The sequence below is a fragment of the Eucalyptus grandis genome, chromosome 10, assembly GCF_016545825.1.
Source record: "Eucalyptus grandis isolate ANBG69807.140 chromosome 10, ASM1654582v1, whole genome shotgun sequence".
Lineage (NCBI taxonomy): Eukaryota > Viridiplantae > Streptophyta > Magnoliopsida > Myrtales > Myrtaceae > Eucalyptus > Eucalyptus grandis.
Window position 1 is genome coordinate 11,582,108 of NC_052621.1, and position 20,062 is coordinate 11,602,169.

The window sequence follows — 20,062 nt, forward strand, 5'->3', positions numbered from 1 at the left end:
TATCCCAAATGCTCGAGAAGAGAAGTTTCAGGTCTTTCTTTCAAAAACATATCCAAAAGATATCTAAAATCATTAAATTAAAGAGAAAAGAAATCTTGTAGATGTTATGCTCCTGATGTGTTCCGGTTGACTAACTGCGCAAATCAAATGTAGATAAGTCTGCGAAGACAATAAAGAAATGGCTATAGACTTGTATATAATCAGCCGACAATTAAAAGAAATTAGACCGGTATTATTATGTCCAAACCTCCGATAAAACACACTTTTTATTAATAAACTAAATTATAAATAAGAACAAAAGTCTTTAGAAATATTGAGAATTTTAATTAAGATTTAATACCAATTTTTTTTTTCAAATTAGTACATTTATGGTAAATTTACTTAAAATTAATTTTTGATCATAAAAAGTCCTCAAACTAATAAACTTATAACAAATTCATTTTTCATTAATTTCTGTTTAATTTTACTATTAAAATTATTAAATTAGATGACACGTGATAGTTGATAGGTATATTAATTTGAAGTTTTATTTTTTACTTATTAATAAACTTACGAGTGTATTAGCTCGTAATTTTTGTTAATATTAAATTTGTCACTTTTGGGTTAATTTTTTTAATACTAAAATAAGCTGGGGATCGAGCTGTCCCGGCACGTTGACCGGGGGAGAGAAGGGGGGTTCCTGTCCGTGTGGCTCAACCATCTGTCCGTGTGGCTCAACCATGCGCGGTCTTTGCAATAAATTGGACTAGTCAACGGCGGATTATTTAGAGGCTACGGCAAGGGAATTAAACGACGCCGCTCACTATAATAATCTCAAAAGAGAATAAGGAAGGAAGGAAGGAAGGAATCGAGCTGTCCCGGCACGTTGACCGGGGGAGAGAAGGGGGGGGTTCCTGTCCGTGTGGCTCAACCATGCGCGGTCTTTACAATAAATTGGACTAGTCAACGGCGGATTATTTAGAGGATACGGCAAGGGAATTAAACGACGCCGCTCACTATCATAATCTCAAAAGAGAATAAGGAAGGAAGGAAGGAAGGAAGGAAGGAAGGAAGGACTTGTTTGAACGGTAGCTGTTTTCTCTCTCTACCCGTTTCTCTCTCTCCGGAAGCAAGAGGAGCAGACAGTTTCCGCCGGAGGCGGAGGGGCGCGACCCGTTCCGCCGCATGCATCGGCCGTCGCGGGCGGCGCCGCTCGGCGGAGGATCCCCCGAGCCGGAGAAGATGGAGGGCGCTGGCAGCTGGGACGTCCTCGAATGGAACCAGTTCGAGGTCCGCTTCTTCTTCCCCTTTCCTTCTTCTTGATTCTGTTGCTGTTGATTTTCCATTTGAATTTGGTGCTGCGTGCTTGGGATTGATTGAATTGCCGGTTTCTTGGGATATTTTTTTTTGGCAGCCAATGTCGACGTCCGTCTCCCTCGGGAAGTGCGATTTCCTGCTCGAGGCCGAACAAGTCGTTGCGGAGGTAGGTCAATTTCGTTCTCCGCGATGAAGGACTTGATGATGATCGTAGGGGTTCCTTTTTTAGAATCGTTTTTGCGTCTAATTGGGGGTCTGGTTCGGGGCGCCGGGCTGAAATTTTGCTGGGGACTTGTCGGTGCGTCCTGCCTAGATCGATAATAATCGCGAAAGATGCTTTACCTGGTCTGCACGCCGCTTGAAATTCATAAAGAAAGGATTTTGGGTGGCTCTTTCTTGCTGGCTTTCACTTGCGAAACATCGTTGATCTATATACGTAGTTGCTGAGGTCGGTCTTTTAGTCTCCCGCGTGATGGCAGATTATTTGGGTAGGGGTCTCTTTCTATCGATCGCCACACTTTTGGGCTATTGATTCTTCATTCCCATTCAACCAGACAACAGTTATGATGTGGTCAGAGGGAGTCGGATGGTTCCATCTCTCTGCTGAACTGAGAAGCACCATAGGTTACTTTCTGTTTGGTTTACCATCATTAGCTCATTGATGCACGAGATGCAGAATGTTACCATCCTGCTGTGACGGGCTATCCCCATTTGAATAGCTTATAGGATGTGGGAATCAGCACTTCTGCATTGTCGCATTTGAAATTCACATAAATTTTCACGTTCGGTGATCTCTTCTTTAAGTTGGCCACCTCCTCTGAAGTGGATAAGAGATTAGCTGGTCACATTTGCTGCTAAAGGAGTTTGTAATCATAATATTTTTATCTGGACAATTTTTTTTTTCATCATTTGGGGACCTGAGCCAGTGTTGAAATAAAAGAGAATCTCCGTGGCTTTGAGCTGATTTCTGAGAAAATTTTGAGGTTTTTCACTGCCTATGTTATGTACCTTCTTGCCACCATATGGTCGATCAACTTCTCATTGACATAGTTTAAGACTTCTACTAGGGACCTTCAATGGTGTAGGTGTTCCAGTTGTTCAGTTCCGCTGGTGCATAGTAGCAAAGGAGGATGAAACATTACAGTGCTATAGTGGAGAAAGAGTTGTGGATAGTACTATTACTCTGAAAATGATGGAATGGAAGCCTTTCTTTGGATAAGGAAGATTCTGTAACCACTCACTTGAAATATCACTTATTAGATTATTGTATGCTGGTAGTTAGTCTAAGGGCTTGGGCTACCTAATAGAGTGATGGAGTTGAATTTTTGAAGTATCTTTGTTGAGTTGTGGGTGATATTAGGTTTTAAAAATCAATTGACCTTGGTGGCTGCCTACAGTTGGATTGCTTTTAATTATAATAATAATAATAATAATTATTATTATTATTATTATTATTTTTATTTTTTTTTTTTTTTTTTCGTTTTGAATTGATATTATTGTTTCTCTTCTGTCTTTTGTTGTTCTTTTTGGGGGGTGGTTGGCTGGGTGGTATAGTACTTCCACAGGGACCATCTATGGAATAGTTCAGCAGCATTTTAGGTGGTAAAAGAAGAAAGAACTGCATAGTGCTGGAACTTAGATATGATGACGATTGGATGGCTTCTTTGCTGTCACTTCTTTTACTTGATAGATATCAGAGCGTCTGGATTGAAGATAATGCTTCAAAAATCAATCAACGTTTGTTGTACTCTTATTCTTCCTTCACTCGGTCTATTGGGAAATTAGATGCCCTTTTCTTCTGTGTCCAGCCATTACTGGTAGTTCTTTCTGTTCCTTTCATATCTTTCGTTTTGATTGAACTCCTTTATATTGAGATGAATGCATTAAGGCAGATAATCCATGTATTAAATAATGACTTACAAGACAGAGCTAAGAACTCTTGAAAGAGTTACATAAATTAGGTTGTTAGGTGTACCATCAGAATAATGGTTTCTGATTTCTTGCATCACGAGTAATAACTTTTACTATTTATTTTCATAACAGACAGTTGATGTATGGTTACTATCTTACAGGGGTATGGCGTAGTCCTTGTTAACACTGATGAAGCGGGTACTGTGTTAGTGACAAATTATCGTATTCTCTTTTTGGTGAGTATGCATTTGTAAACATCTTCTTTGGAATCTCATTTCTGCATTAGTATTTGGTGAAAAAATCTCGTTTGTCTACTAGCAAAATCCCATATGGCTTATGGAATTGTTTTTTGTGATGTTTGTACTAGATGAACATGCCCTGAGTGACTTTTTCTGCATTCCATTTTCCTACTACATTTCTATGCAAAGTTTGGAGTTGTTGCTGCTGACTGCAAATAAAGATATCTATGTTGAAATCCTAGAATGTCACATCTAAGATGTTCGAAGCATGAAGGGACACAAGCTCCTCTTCTCGCACAAAATTCAAGCTATTAATCCACATATCAAATCTTTATACATCACTTTTACATGTTTCATGCTTTATTGACATTTCTTTTTTCCCAAGAGTGAAGGAACGAGGAATATCATTCCACTGGGTACTATACCACTTGCAACTATTGAGAAGATTAGCAAGATTGTAAGTTCCTCTTATTTTTGTGTTTCTGGAATTTTCTGATTGCTTAGGCTGTGTTTGCTTCAAGTTAAAGCCTTTGGGGAAATGCAAAGGATTTTAGATTCAAGGGTTTTTAAAAAAAAAATGCAAATAGTGTTTGGTAAACTGTAATTAAAAAAAGTGCATTGGGAAGCAACTCAGTTTTAATTGTTATTTGGAAAAAACTACATTTTTAAAGGAATTAAGCTGGATTTTTTAAATAATACAATATTGAAGTTCAGCGACCGGCAGCGTGATGTCCAAATGCTGGCAAGCCAGCACGGCTCCAAGCTGATCACAGGCAGCCCTCGCCTAAGGTTGCCTGCCGGCCAGCGCCGGCGGTCAAATCTGGCTCATGTGTGGTCAGATTTGACCTCGTTGTCACCTTGTGTGGTGAGGGTAAAATTGGATTTTCGAAAGTTTCTAAAACAAAGGTGTTAATATCACAAATAACCCTAAATCGGTACATTCACGTCACATTCACCTCAAGCCAATTTTTGTGTAACAAAAACTCTCTAACCGGTACATCCATGCCATATTTACTCTAAACTAATTTGTGTGTCACAAAAAATCCTAAACGAGTACACTAGTGCTGCATTTACCCAAAATTGTGGTAATTTAGGATTTTTTGGGGTAAATGTGGCACGGGTGTACCGGTTTGGGGTTTTTTGTTGTATTAGCCCAAAAACTATGCATTAGCATTTTGGAAAAGCTCAAAGCTGAAAGTTGGTTAGGACTTGCATTGAGAAAAATGCTTCTAGAGGACTTTGGAAATGCTATGCAATGCATCTCCCAAAAGCTGGCCCAATAATATTAACCAAACATTGTTTCTTTTTGCCAAATGCATGTTTAGTGTTGTTTGGGAGGAAACCTGCTCAACTTTTTGCTAATGCCTTTTTTGTTAGCATTTGAAAATTGTACTTTAGCGTTTGGTAACGTTTTTGTTCCGAGGAATAATTTTTGAACATAAATATATATATATATATATTTTTTTTTTTGTTCCAGGAACAATTTCTGAAGTATAAGAACGCACTTGGTAACTACAAAAATTTATACTCTAGGAATAGAAATGCGTTTGGTAAACTTGTATAATTTTGTTGTTTCTTTTAGTTTTTTAATATTTTTTATTATTTTTTTCTTTTTTTTCCTTCTTTCTCTTTGTGGCCGGTCGCCAGCCACAGTAGCAGCCGGCGACTGGCTAGGCAAGCTCTGGTGAGGCCGAGCCTCACAATGGCCTCAGTGGCTAGGCGAGCCTCGTGCCGGCCGGCGAGGCTTGGCGTCGCTTGGTTGGGCAAAGCTTGAGCTCACCCAGATTTGGCGAGGCCGAGCTCACCTAGCCATTGGTGAGGCTTGGTGTCTTCGGGGGCCGGCAATGCTCTGGCGAGGTCATCGGCTCTCATTTGGCCGATTGCCGGCGCCATGGCCAAGGCTGGTGGCGGCAAAAGGAAGAAGAAGAAAAGAAAGAAAAAAAGAAAAAAAGAGGAGAGAAATTGTTTTTCGGAATTGTTTCCGGAACAAGAAACAATTTTTTTCTACTTTTTGTTTCTGTTTCAAATCTATTCTTGGGAACAAAAATTTTACCAAACACCTCTGTTCTTTTTTTGTTCCCTGGAACGAAAGAACAGAAATTTTTGTTCCGAGGAATAGAAAAAAAAAAAATAAAGAAAAAAGGCCTTAAGCTGTTTTTCTTCCTGGCAGGAAAAAAAATATATACCATTTCAAAAATTTTCCCAGGCTCACCTTTCGTGTATGGTTGTTATTTACATGTATTCAGCTGTGTCCTATTGGTGATGATAATGTTATTTCGATTATCTTCAAGCATGAATTACTAACTCATTTATGCTGATTATTTTGAGGAATCATAGGTTGTAAAAGGTCAATCGGCGCCACGTCAGCCTGAAAAGAACCCTTCTCAACGGCTACTTCAAGTCATTGGTATCATTCATTAATGCTGGAATTTGGATGCTTATTTTATTTTTTATTTTTAAGTATTTCACTAGTCTTTTCTTGGAGTGTTGTAGTGTGGATCTGTTGTAGACTTCTATATTTGAAAAGTGGTAGTTCCTTAGTAATGGTAGATTTCTTCTAGTGATCTGGAGGATATTGGGCAAGGGCGTTAACTTCTTTGATTGAAAGAAAGAAGCAATGCATAGATAATTATGTTCCTCGAACTTTCTTGCTCCGCCAGGTCAAAGTTTTTGAGAGTTTTGTTTTGAAATTCTATTTAAACTGGAGAATTGTCGTCTGGAGTATTGAATGAAGGTGCATGGTTTAAGCTCATGCTGCTTTTGGCCTTTTATGTTTTTGACTTTACATTTTCTTTCCATTCCGAGATAGAAATTCATGAAACAGTGCTAGTAGGGCTTTCTTATACTGAATGCTTTCACCTTTTGCTGTGTTCAGCATCTTTCGTGGGAAGTATGTGGCATTTCAAAGTACCTCTATACTCTAGCTGTATTCATTTTATTGGACTGATATATTAACCTGATTGATATGCAAAAACCTTAAGTTTGAAATGTTTTATAAACAAACAACTTTGAAATGACCAAATTAGTATAAATTGAGTGCAAATATGAATAAACAAATTAAATGTCTTCGCCAAAAAAAAAAAAAAAAAAAGAATCTTCCATTTAATATGATTCATGACCTTTTGATATCCATTTAACTAAATGCGATCAATGTGTTACAATGGTTGAACTCAGAGATGAATTGTCTATCCATTTCTCTCAAGCAACTTGATAAGAATACATTACCGCAGACCCAAATTCGTTGATTTGATATCTTGATCGAGTCATGCCACTATGTGTTCTTGGAATTTATTGCTTTCACACATAGGATGAAAGTGAACATGAAGTGCATAAAGTTACAGGTCAAATGATGTATCATTAATGTCAATTTGTTATTTAGTATAAGTCTAAGGGTTTGTTTGGTTCGGCTTTTGGGGAACGCATTTGCCAAAATGCAAATACCTTTGGGTGAATAGGGTTTTCCGAAATGCAAATATCATTTGATAAAATTTGCATTGAGATACAACTTTGGCCAAAATACCGTTTGGTAAAATTTGCATCTGTAAAGGACTTTTATTAAATTAAAAAAAAAATTGTATTTTTCTTTTTTGAAGTCTGGCCACCGGATCGCTGGATCTGGCGGCTGGATGGCCAAATTTGGCGGCGTGACCCTAGCGACGGTCGCCTAGGTCCCGACGATAGTCGCCGGGGTCGGGCAACCCTCAAGCGGCGGTCACAGGCACCTTGCCGGCACGCACAACCCTTGGTTGGCGGTCGTCGGCCTCCGGTCAGCTTCTTCCAGTGGTGTGCGGTGGTTTTGGAGAAGATGAACAGTACCAGGACTTGCATTCCGGAGTTGCAACTTCCCAAAGTACCTCCGGAGCTGCATTGGGCTAAAGGCCCTTAGGGCCACTTGGAGATGCAATTGCATCTTGCCAAAGTCACCCAAAAAAACGAACCAAACACCTTTGCATTTGGCCAAGGGACTTTAGAGTCCCAAAGGGCTTTCCAAATGCCCAACCAAACAGGGTAGCTCTGTCAAAATCCAGTCCTGTATCCAGGATCACTATAATGCCTTGACAAGATATAGTGATCTTTAACAAGGATGTGAAATTCAATCCCATACTTTTTCAGCTGTGAATTGATTATGGTGTGATCTTCCAGCATATTTGCCTGTCCTTGAACCTATTTCAGAGTTTAAAATCAATGGTCATCAATTTAAATGATCCAAAGATGAAATAATTAGAGTTCTGAAGAAAGATAAACCCTCGCCTTCTTACTTGGTTGAGTGATTGGTTGATAGTCCATTTTTATTGTTGGGAGGTTTGATTCTTTCATTCTTTTACTAATTTTTTTGTCTATAATGTGATTCGCTTCAGATGGATAGCATTGTTTATTTTATTGCTTTATTGATTCTTTTTATCATCAAGTCCCTCTTTTTCTGATGGAAGACAGAGTTTTCCCCATGAAAAGCCTTGTTTATTTAGCTTTATTGGTATTCAATTTGGTTTGTGTTGGTTTGTTTTGATGTTGGTATGAACTGCTGCCTTGTTACATGATTATGATTGCATTGGCTTGTTCTAGAAGTGCCGATTGGCTGATGTACTTTTTTGTTGCATAAAATTGAGCGTTCTACTTTCACAGCTTCATGAATATTTCTTCTGGTATATTCTTGCTTTCTCAGGTAAAGATATGAGAATTATTGTCTTTGGCTTTCGCCCTCGGACTAAGCAGGTTAGAATCTTCTGTCCGCACTGTCAGTGTTCTTCTATTTTGTATCTGAAGAGAACTTGAAATAAATGATTGACATACGCCCCAATCTTTATTAATCTTAATGGATTCTCTACTTGTCTTAAGTTTCAAAGTCTTTTGATGGTTTTATCTTGTAATGGAAGTAGTCAGACTTTCTTTCTGAATGGGTTTGCCATCTCCTTAATGCTACTGCATGAGAATCATGACACTAAGCACTGATGTTAAGTGGTCACAGACCTTCTTTCTAGATGGGGAAAATTCTGGTAAAAGCATGATGTGACATTTACTGTGTGGCTTGAAAGAATTGTACACTTCCTAAATCTTTTACTTCAATTGAATGCAGTAGCTTCAAATGTGAGTTGAGCTTATTGAGGATACTTTTCTTTATCAAGACAGATTCATATTGAGCTCTTATGATCATTTCATTGTCTTTTGTCCTGGGATCTCTCATTCTTCTCTTTATGTTTCTACATCCTCTATTTGTTCATACTTTTCCCTGTTAAATGCTCGTTGTAGCTTTTTGTTGTGTTTCGATTTTCAGGATAAAGATGGACTTCTCTTCTCCTTTTGATGTTCATCGACCTGCTAATGAGATTGAGTAGTTAGGATCCTTGAATACAGATGTGTAGCTCGATTTCTCATATGAGTAATTAGCTTTGTTATTGAAAGAGCAACTGTTTTAGTACATCAGAAAAATACAAGGACAAAAATGAAAAGAACAGACAAACAAAACCAAGCGAAGCTAGTGCTAAGTGAGACTAGATATGAATCCCGTGAAGGCTGTAAACTAACAAAGACTGAAGAGTAGGATTGCTGTAATGCATGCATAAGAAAGACAAATGTCAAACTCTAATGTCCACGCTAACCTCTCTACTGTTCTTGGGAATAAGTAATCCTTAATAAGAGCGCTTTCTCTTTTAACAGGTGATAATTCTTGTAAACATTGTCATTGTATTGTTTGATCATCCGTTGATGGAGATTTAGGAAGCTATTCTTTAGAGAAGATAGATGCTTTTTTATGTATCAATCACATATACGTCAACCATGGTCAGAGTAAATGAGCTTGTGGAAAATTCTAACGTGGCTAAATTTCCAAATTTTCCAGAGACGTAATATTTATGAAGCACTGCTGAGATATACCAAGCCAGCTGGACTACGGGATCTTTATGCTTTTGTCTCAGGACCATCCAAGTACAGAAACACTAATCCTAAGTTGCGTTTGTTGGTTGAGTATTTTCGGCTTATTGGAGGAAGACCTCCCCATGCTTCAATGAGTATGCTCGAAGATTGTTCGTTCACAGTGGCTAATGAGTTTTGGAGAATAAGTAGTGTGAATGCAAACTATACACTGTGCCAGACTTACCCGTTTGCCTTAATTGTTCCAAAATGCATTAGGTGCGGTTGAAAATTATATTTTAAATTCTTAGATTCTCTATATCGTGCATCAATGTTATAAAATGAATGACTTAAGTTTCCATGGTTGCTCTTTTAGTGACGAAGAAATTCTTCAGGCCTCAAATTTCCGAGCGAGGGGTCGATTGCCTGTAGTCACCTGGTGTCATCCAGGTATATACTGGGCATCCTATCTGTGGACACTTTTTGGTGATCGTCTGATTTGACCTGCTATACTTTTTATGTACAGGGACAGGTGCAGTGCTTGCACGTTCTTCCCAGCCTTTGGTTGGTCTCATGATGAATATGAGGAGGTAATGTTAACTTCTTACACTAGTGGCTTCTAAAGGGATATATATTTGAAGACCTTGTTTGCAGGAATAGATACATTTGCAACAGCACTCTGGAGCTGAACCCTTTTTTTTTGGTTGGATTTTTGGTGTAAATCATTTGTTCACAACCTCAAATTGGTTATGTCCCATTTTCTTTGTACCATTCTAAACGTCTTGCACCTGACATTTTTTGCAGCAACACAGATGAAAAGCTTGTAGCTGCACTTTGTTCAAACCTTTCTGGTGTGAAGGGGACGCGGAGGTAGGCACTCTAATTTTCTGCTCAGATGATGCAAGCATTGCCAGCAACTGCTTGATTGTGCCATCACTATTGTTTTAAATCAGAGTCTGTTATGGCTGTAGCAGTGCTTAACAATACCAGCAGCAGGTTCCGCTCTGGACTGCTGTTGCTTTGATAGTTAAAATTTCTCTGGTAATGGCTGTTATGACATTATGTAACGACCATTCCAGCTACTGCAGTGGCTGTGGTGGGTAAGTTCTCCAGTTACTCACCTGCATAGGCACTGAAGTTTGGGGGAGAAAAGGGCTAGGTTGGTGGTTGGGAATAACCGATTTAAAGCATAAGAAGAAGGCTGAGAGAAAGAGGTAAAGAAGTCTTCCCAGTCGAACATGAAGAAGATCCCGGGGAAACTAAATGTTAGTTGTAATCAGACTACAATGTGGACCATATCTCCGAAAGTCATTGGATTGGTTGAGCTTGGCTTGGCCTCAATGATGACCAACTCCCACCTCTCTTTTCTAGTGAGAGAATGGAAGCAACTAGGGCAAGCACTGGTTGCGTAGGCAGACTTCCATTTCCTACATCCACCTCGATAGATGATGCTTTGTTGATTGAGAAGCAGGATTCTTTTTTATTTTCTTTTGAATTAGAAAGCTAGGATCTTATAAAAAAGGGAAAAATCTATAGTGCAGCAGGGTGTTTTTTGGGACCAGTCCATATAGAATATAGGCCATTGGATTTAAAGCCAAAATTTCTCATCCTCAGATCAATTAAAAAAATTTAATTTATTACTTGTTAAAGCAGTAAGTTACTTACATTTTAAGGAAAGTTTACTGGAGGAGGATTGTAGATGTTACAATTTGTGAAGGATGACGACTAAGGATTATTACTTATGGATAGGCTCCATTGACTTACAAAAGTGAAGGGAACATCACAATTATTCAGGTAAATTTACTAAGAATAGGGAAAGAGAAAGATACAATAATTTTAGGTTGCTTACTATTTAGACTTAGAGCTTTTGAGACTTTAACATAATTTACTATATCTCAAGGTAGATTACTAATTATTATTTACATGGACTTATAGGTAACTTACGATTATGGAGGGCAATTACTGATTATAAGTTCTGTCTTTTATTACAATTTAAGGTACATTAGTAGGCCATGGGTCACTGAGGATTAGGAACTTTATGTTACAAATCTATGGCTAAATTACTATGTCTACGGGAAAAATATTAGCTTTAGGTGCAATAGAGATTACAACAACTTTCAGGCAAATTACAGTTATAGGAGGTATAATTACTAATAAAAGGAACTGAGCAAAATTACCATATGTTAGGATAATTACTAAGTGATTTTACCATGAAGTTACTGAATATAAAGGGAAGTTACTATTGAGGATGAAAAATTGCAAGCCACCATGTACTACCCATTATAACTATTTGAGGAGGATTAAATTATTATTGGATACTTACTAGTGACAACAACATCCTCAGGTTATGAAGTGTAACATGATTGATCTTGTAAGGATTAGTGATTCAAATTTTGTGTTCGTTTTGATTCTAGGAGAACTTCACAAAGTAATATCTTTCTTAAGTGGTAAATTACTTCTACTTTAATCCTCAATAGGAGTAATTTACCTCAAGGTAGTGACATTTGTTAAGACAAAATAATTTACTTTCTGGGATGGCAATTTACCTTAGAAGATATTCTTCACCTTAAAAGTTGTAATTTCCTTTGTAATTAGTAAATTGAGCGAGTGCTAATTCTTGATGATTGTAATTATACTTGTCCTTAGTTGATTGCTACCAAAATCGGATCGTAATGACATTACTTCTTGTAAATTATATATTGTCTTCGTAAATGAAGTATCAGCATCTTAAGTTACGTTTAAGTTTGTAGATATGCATGCATACAAATATTATCTTAGAGGTTTTTGCCAAAAAAAAAAGAAATTATCTTAGAGGTTGTAAATTTTTTTTTTTTTTTGGTAAAGAGGTTGTAAATTTTTTTTGGCTCCATAAATTACTGAATGACTGCCATTAATTACAAATGATCCACTATAGCTGGGCAATTTTTGTACTCGGGATGGGGTACTGTTTTTCTCATATGGGACCCAAGAAGTGCCCTGTGAAAAAAAAAAATGAAAAGCCATAATATTGATGAGATAGTAAGTAGCATAAAGCTCATAGTGATAATAATGGAATTTGATATTTTAAGAAGTCAAGATCCACATGTATATAGTGGAAAAGATGATTCTAGTTGGATTATGCAGATAGGCTGTATTTGAAAACTAAACATCTAACTAAAGAAAACAAAATACATTTGTTTATATAAAGCATGTGTAAGATTTTAGATACTACACATTTCTGGTCCCTGCAACCATTGTGACATATGCGACACCCTTTTGTGACACCATGTCACCGACTCACCACTTCATGTGACTAGTGACTGCGTTGTTGGATAAAAGTTAATTATTATGAGCAGTTGCAGCAATTCACTATTGGAATCCAACCATTTCACCAACTTCAGCTGAACTTCACACAGCCCATTAATTTCTTCTGAACATGATATTGTCCATTGTGGAACTTAATTAAGGAGTTAATTTATTTTCTTTGGTTATTTGAGAATCATTGGTCGGTTAGTTGATTTGTAAATATTGATGTGTCGTTTCTTTAGGAAGGCGAATCCTTTTATCCTGTTATGAGTATGGGTTATTAATATTATGAATGTAAGTCGATATCTGCTGATTTTATCCTCACTTTTGGTTAGGAAGCTTTACATTGCTGATGCAAGACCAAGAAAAAATGCTTTGGCTAATGGTGCCATGGGGGGAGGTTCCGAGTCATCTTCCAATTATCTGCAGTCTGAGGTCTCTTAAAGTTTTTCCTTTTTGATATATGATATCCGTGTCACTAGTTTGCTAAGCCAATCTTCCTCACTGCAATTCAGATAGTTTTCTTTGGGATAGACAACATCCATGCAATGAGGGAAAGTCTAGCTCGGCTCAGGGAGTATCTGGATACTCATGGGGCAACCTCATCAGATGGATTGTCCTCATTCTTGGTTGGTGTTTTGATCTCTAACGCTTTATAAATAGTTGCTAGTTATATAGAATTAGATCTTTCTAACTGTTTCTACAAACGCTTTACTTGCTTTTGATGGTCTGTTCCCATCATTAGTTGGTCTCTTGTAGTCATTATTTCCATTGTTGACATTCATGAGTAGTTTCGGTGAATCATAACTATGCAGTTTTTTTTCTTGAAAAAATTTGTTGAGGAATCTAAAAGGTCTTTCTCAATCCACAGTCCAAAATTGAAGCTTTTCAATCAAAGAAAAGTGTAGAAAATGCAATATGCAGTATTTGTGTGTGGCTGTTGAGAGTTTCTTGCTTGTGGTATTATGTTCATGCATAAATACAGCTTTTACGGCGTTTATCACTCTCAAGAATCTAGATTATCTATTCTTGCTTTATAGAATAGGGAACATAAGTTACTTTCTTTAGGAGTTTAGCACAGTCATTGCATGAACTAGTGATTGAGAGTCGGTTCCTTCTCTTATTCATTCTCCAGATTGTTTGGAGGGTTCTCTGTCAGTCATCATCATTCTGTTATTTTTGTATGGTGTTCACTGTTTACTTATGCAAAAATTAAATGAGCAGAGACATGGTGGCTGGACTTGGGGTGGGGGCAATCTTAGTAGTATGTCCGCTTCAGTATCTACACTTGGAGACAGTGGTTGGCTAATACACGTCCAGAGTGTTTTGGCTGGTTCAGCTTGGATTGCAGCACGTGTTGCTTTAGAGTCAGCTTCGGTACTTGTCCACTGCAGGTAGAGATGCATAATTGATGAGATAAAATATATATATTTATATGGGGATGATGGAAGATAGTTCTTTCAGGATCTTGTGTGTGCGTGCATGAGTGGGCGAGCAAGCGAGATAAAATATATATATGGGGATGATGGAAGATGGTTCTTCCAGGATCTTGTGTGCACGTCCGCGCGAGTGAGTGAGATAACATATATATATGGATATATGGGGATGATGGAGGATGGTTCTTTCAGGATCTTGCGTGTGCGTGCACGTGAGAGAGAGAGAGAGAGAGAGAGAGAGAGAGAGAGAGAGAGGAGAGAGAGGGATAAAATATATATATATATATATGGGGATGATGGAAGATGGTTCTTTCAAGATCTTGCATGTGCGTGTGTGTGTGAGAGTTTTTTTGGGGTGGGGTGGGGTGGGGCTGGGGGGGGTGGAGATGTTCTTTCAGGATCTTATATGCCTCATAATGATACTTGATATGCGTGTTAATCTTGTCTTGTTGCTCTTTGTTGTATCAATTTTCAATTTCCGCCTGAGTAATTTCTGTGGGATTGAATATGTCGATATCAGTTTCCAGTTCTTTGTTTTGTCCGTCTCTGCCTTAATAGATGTCATAGACATGATCGAATGCCTTTTTCAGTAGTAAAAGAACCCATTCCGATCGTATATATCATTTGTATTCATTTTTTGGCAGTGATGGGTGGGATAGAACGACTCAGTTGGTTTCACTTGCAAGCTTGTTGCTTGATCCATACTATCGGACTTTTGCCGGGTTCCAGGTAATACTGAGATTGCTTAATCTTAAGCACAGTGCTTGAGAATAAGATTTACTTCCTTTTGGCAAGGGCCAGAAGTGTTTACCCAATGGTATATTGCATCCCTATATGTTAAATTTGGAGCTGACTTCTATCATATGGTTGGATCTTCTTAGGGCTACTGAAAACATACCTCACTGTGGATCCAATGGCCACTTACATACCTTAATTTTTGCAAATACTAATACCTTACCACTACGGAAAAACCCACATTGAAAAGAACAAATTACCTGTCCTTACAAACTCATTTTAGTATCTTGCTTACAATTTAAGTGGTTTGGTTTTTTAGTTGGTTTTGAGTGTTTTAGGGAATATGATAATTTAGGATTTGGGATGGCCATTTTTGGGAAGAAAATGGCTTTTCATAAATAGGGAGACACAAATAATTGATGTGAAATTCTTACCTTTCACCAAAAAAAAAAAATAATAATAATAATTGATGTGAAGTTTCAAAGTGGTCTTCAAAAGGCAGAACTCAATTATGTGTCTGGTTATTCCAAAAGTAGAGATACGTAACTGGTTATTGGGTGAGAGGTTAGCTATTCTCCTTCTTGTATTTTCCCTTTCTTTTAAGACTATCATGTGATTGAATCATCAAGCACTTCGCTTGTTGCGTCCTTTAAGCTTCTGTTCAGTCTTATCGTTCCTTGGATTTGTGGACTTCTTTTGCCAATTTAGATGATTTGGTTGTAATTTGATTTAGGCACTTGTGGAAAAAGACTGGCTAGCATTTGGCCATCCATTTTCAGATCGTTTTGGACTGCCAACTACATCTGGAGGTGACAACGCAACCTTTGAGTTATCTAGGCAATCTTCGACTGGGAGTTACTCATCATCACCAATGCGCCAGTCATCAGGATCATTCCCAACTCAAGCACCCGGCTCGTCTCATAGTCAGGCCTCAAATAATTGTTCTCCCATATTTTTGCAGGTGGGTACCATGGTATGATGGCTGTATGGCGGATTCTTCACTGCTTATATAATTAATCAAAACTTTTGTGTTTTCTGCCTGCTTTTATTGTTGACAATACTTTCTTTAGCATCTTATGTCAGGAAAAGGTATCTATGGGTGCCTCATGTGTTTGTTATGGTCCTTCTAATGTGTCCAGTTTATTAAGTTTGATGACGGCTGGGTCGATATATATTGGGGAACCATAACATTTCAGTTTTGTCACACATCCTTTGATCCTGCTACCCATAGTTGTGCTTTTAGGTTTACTTGATTCAGACGCTCATGAGAATTAGGTCATTGACATGAATGTTGAACTACATATTTATCAAGATTGAACTATGTAATTATCAAGGTTTATAATTTTTCAAGTTGTTTCTTGGAGGTATCCATCTGAATATTGAAGATGCCAATCCTTGTTGTTTAACATTAAGAATAAGCAAGAAGTGCGTCTGTGCTTTCCTTTTTAAGTATATAATCTTATCAAAGGTTCAAGAAATAATGGAAAAAATAGTATGATCCACGTGCCCACATTTATATGTTTTGAAAGCTTCAGGTGTTTCGGATGAAAGTATGTGTGTCGCAAGATTCAGACCAAGCAAAAATCTTAAAAGCAATAACTAATCCAGACACATCTCAAGTCTCGTAATTGTCTGTTCCACTACCCAGGGTGACTTTTTTCTTTCAATACTTCATTTAGATTCCTGTCGCATGGACTTTTTACTTTCTTATTTCCTTAAATCTTTAGCACTAGTTGATATTGGGCTTATTATGTAACCAATGACCGTATATTCTTTATTATGCAGTGGGTTGACTGCATCTCGCAACTATTGAGGATGTATCCATTTGCTTTTGAGTTTTCCTTGGTACATACTTTTCATCTATACAAGCCTATTGTTATTTGTTTTTTCCTGCAGCTTGTCTTTTTTTCCTGATCATAGAGCACCTCTTCTCTATAATGTCCACTTCACTTATTTTGTATTGGTATTTCAGACATTTCTGGTTGACTTCTTGGACTGCGTGCTTTCTTCTCGCTTTGGGAACTTCTTATGCAACAGGTAAACACTCCAAAAACACCGTTGGGTTTATTAAATCACAGCCACTTCATGTTGAAACTCAATTCTGGTCTAGCTATTAATTGAAAATTCATGATAATTTAATGAATTAAATTAAGTAGTTCAAGATATAATGGGTCAGCAATTCAATTGAAGTAACAATTTTTTTCAGTTAGGTTGCTTAAAATTTTGGAAATTTTTGTGAAAAATGGCTTCTCATGGGAGACAAACTTCCCATTTCACTTATTGTTTTCTTATTTGTTGTAATAAGTATTGCCTGTGTGATTGTCTACGGTAGATTAAGGAGTGCTTACTGTCTTCTACCTTCTAATTCATTGTAACTAATTCAGTGAGAAGGAGAGGCAGCAGTGCAGCGCCTCTGAGGCTTGTGGATGTTTGTGGGCTTATTTGGAGGATTTACGCAATTTGGAGGGGAAATCTCATGTGCACTATAACCTCTTTTATGATAAATCAAAACATAATGGTCCACTGTTGCCTCCAGCTGCTGCTTTAGCCCCAACACTTTGGCCGCAGTTTCACCTTCGTTGGGCTTGCCCCTCTGAAGCCCAAGCAGGGGAACTTGAAGCTCAATGCCGCAACATGGCTATGAAATTTTCTGAATTGCAGAAGGTTTGTTTATCTCCTCTGCTGTCAGCATCTGCTTTTATATTCTTAAATTCTTTCTGGTGATTCATGCTCTGTGACAAGTTCTCTTTGATGATGGAATACATTGATCTGCACTTCATCTGTGCAATTTTAGCACTTATTTTCAATGAAATTGATAAACACCATTAGGAAGTTGAATCCAAAGGCTTAAACTGATTGTTCGAGGGAGACTACATGAGTATAAGTTCCATTTAGACCCCATCAGCAAGTGGTAAGGATATTTAAGCACCCCCTCACATGCAAACTGAACCGAGAACGGCACGTGGAATTGAAGAATGGGGAGGCTAACACGCAGAATAAATCCCGGATGAACCTAGCTCTGACACCATATTAGAACTGATTGATGGAATGAAACTATGAACATAAGACCAATTGAAACCCCATAAATTAGTGATGTGGGAAATTTCGTAGCCACTTATAGTTTTTATTTTCAATATTAGTGCGACATCTTTGTCATTTTTGTCACCACAAAATCATTATAAGTGGTGATTTTCACTCTGCTGTTATGTGGTAGTTATACTGTTGATAATATTTGTTTAGGGGCAATCAAAAGCCTATTTGTAACACAAAATAAGCATTGGAGGCGATTAGGTAACACAACCTAATTCCCTTTTATATCCATGTTGATACTACTCAGATGATTGAATAATTAAAACATCACTTCTCAGTTTTCTTGGAGAATTAACTTTTAGTGTGATCACATCCTAAAATCTGATATTTTTCCTCAAGTTTAATTTAATTTTGGACAAAATAAGTAAATAATCAGTTTTTTTTAGAGTAAGTTAATTATGGACAAAAAATAATCAGTTTATTTAGAGTAAAACAGATTAAAGACTAGACCATAGAATGTTTGAGTTAGAATGCAACATAAGTAGATCGATGGAGATGAAATTAGGTAAACTCTCGTGGTCTCGCCATGTGGCAAAACAATTTTGCATCTATGATGCACCTTTCCTACCTATATAGAACTTAGTGTGGACCTTAGTGATTGAAGCCCGTTATGTTATGCATGCATAATGTAATCTCAGACACCGGACAGAACAACAATAGATTGAGTAACTATGAATTCCCTAACTAATGAATGTGGATACATCATGGACTGCGTCTTTAGGGTTTTCAGTGGCATTTTATTGGATTTAGTTGACTGCATATTCTGAATACATATGTGGGTTGTGCTTTCATGTCCTATAGATTTATGGAAATCACAGCTTCCGGAATGGCTCAGAATTTTGAGGTTCAATTTCATAGGACCGTCATGTCTTGCCTTGTGAACTAGAGATTCTTCCTTTGCTACTATACGCCTATTGTTTCAATGTCATCTTTATTAGTTATTCTGTGCCGTTTCATCCACAGGCAAAGGAAGTGGCAGAAAGAAAAGCTAAAGAAGTAGCGGCTGCTGTGGAATCTTTATCTGCAGATTTACGGAGGGAGAGGCAACTGAATGCTTCTGCTGTGAACTTGGCCAAAAAAGCTAGTAAAGAAAATTCGGCTATAAAGCGTGCGATTCAGTCCCTGGGATGCAAGGTCCACTTCTCTGGAAATGGGGATTGCACAGTTGACATTGAAGCTAATCCCACAACGAGCCCGCAAGTGTCTTTGTATTCTTATTCAAAAAGAGAGTCGGATGATCCCATCCAACGCAATGAGAAATCCGACCTCTCTGTATCAATCACTGTAGTGGATGATGAAGTTCTTCCCAATAACCCAATCAATCGTGTTTGTGAAAGTTTATGCCCGATGCGCACACGCGATGGGGGTTGTCGGTGGCCGGATGCTGGTTGTGCCCAGTTGGGCAGCCAGTTTGTCGGATTGAGGGCGAACTTTGATGCGTTTGACCGGCTCTCCATTTATGACAGCTACTTTGACTCGGATAAACTATAGATAATGAGCGTAATGATCAGCGGGTGTATTTAATCCACGGGGAACCACTAGGGAAGCTTCAGTGCTGGGCATTGGAAGGAAGAGAGAGACTGCTCACTCCTAAAGCTTCTATGAAGCCGACCCTAGTTCTTAGAGTATGGGCTATGGTTTGTGGATGGGTTGTGGGACTCTCTCTACAGCTGAAGAGGACACCTTTTGCAGCATCCTCTACAGTACTCGCGATGCCCGGTTGAATCAGGTAGCGGCTAACGTATTCAACTGAGGTGAGCTGTTTATTCACTGTTGTTGATATTCGCATCCATTGGAAAAACAGTAGCTTAAAGTTTTTACTCTCTTTCCCTCTTACTAATAAGATTAGCGTATGTCTCGCAGCAGAATAAAGATTAGACTGTGTACAGATCCTAATGTCATCTTCTTCCCTAGGTAATTGATGTATAAGCCCCGGAGCTAACAATTTTGATAGTTGAGAGCTTAATTTTATATTTTACTTAGTGGCTTCATCTGCTCGTGCATCATCACATGCTGCGCATTAAGCCTATAATAAAGACGTGTTTTCGTCTAACTTCTGTCAACATCGCATTCTTTGTTAACACGTGGAGACGGGCACATCTATTGTACCCTACAACATTACGACGTGGAGTCACAATTAAGTAGAAAAAAAGGATAAAATTATAAAATTGATTTATGACGTTCGATGCTTCGTCATAATCAAGTGAGTGTTGAAATTGTCCA

The 20,062-nt window shown here is 38.0% G+C and overlaps 1 protein-coding gene across 1 annotated transcript; it reads left to right on the forward strand.

Moving 5' to 3' along the window:
* Nucleotides 1-1,037: 1,037 nt before the first annotated feature.
* LOC104421745 (phosphatidylinositol-3-phosphatase myotubularin-1) lies at nt 1,038-19,830 on the forward strand. Its single transcript, XM_010033810.3, has 19 exons — nt 1,038-1,269; nt 1,394-1,462; nt 3,369-3,443; nt 3,832-3,903; nt 5,784-5,853; nt 8,110-8,159; nt 9,283-9,572; nt 9,670-9,743; nt 9,820-9,883; nt 10,098-10,163; nt 12,914-13,013; nt 13,094-13,207; nt 13,803-13,972; nt 14,659-14,743; nt 15,483-15,710; nt 16,535-16,594; nt 16,722-16,786; nt 17,134-17,413; nt 18,803-19,830. Exons 1-19 carry the CDS (start codon nt 1,165-1,167, stop codon nt 19,328-19,330), a joined length of 2,565 nt encoding a protein of 854 aa, XP_010032112.2. The 5' UTR covers nt 1,038-1,164; the 3' UTR covers nt 19,331-19,830.
* The last annotated feature ends 232 nt before the right edge of the window (nt 19,831-20,062 follow it).

Coding starts and splice junctions, on each gene's coding strand:
- LOC104421745 (XM_010033810.3), top strand. CDS start 1,165: ATGCATCGGCCGTCGCGGGCGGCGCCGCTCGGCGGAGGATCCCCCGAG. Junction 1,270..1,393: donor TCGAATGGAACCAGTTCGAG/GTCCGCTTCTTC, acceptor TTTTTTTGGCAG/CCAATGTCGACGTCCGTCTC. Junction 16,787..17,133: donor GGGAACTTCTTATGCAACAG/GTAAACACTCCA, acceptor TAACTAATTCAG/TGAGAAGGAGAGGCAGCAGT.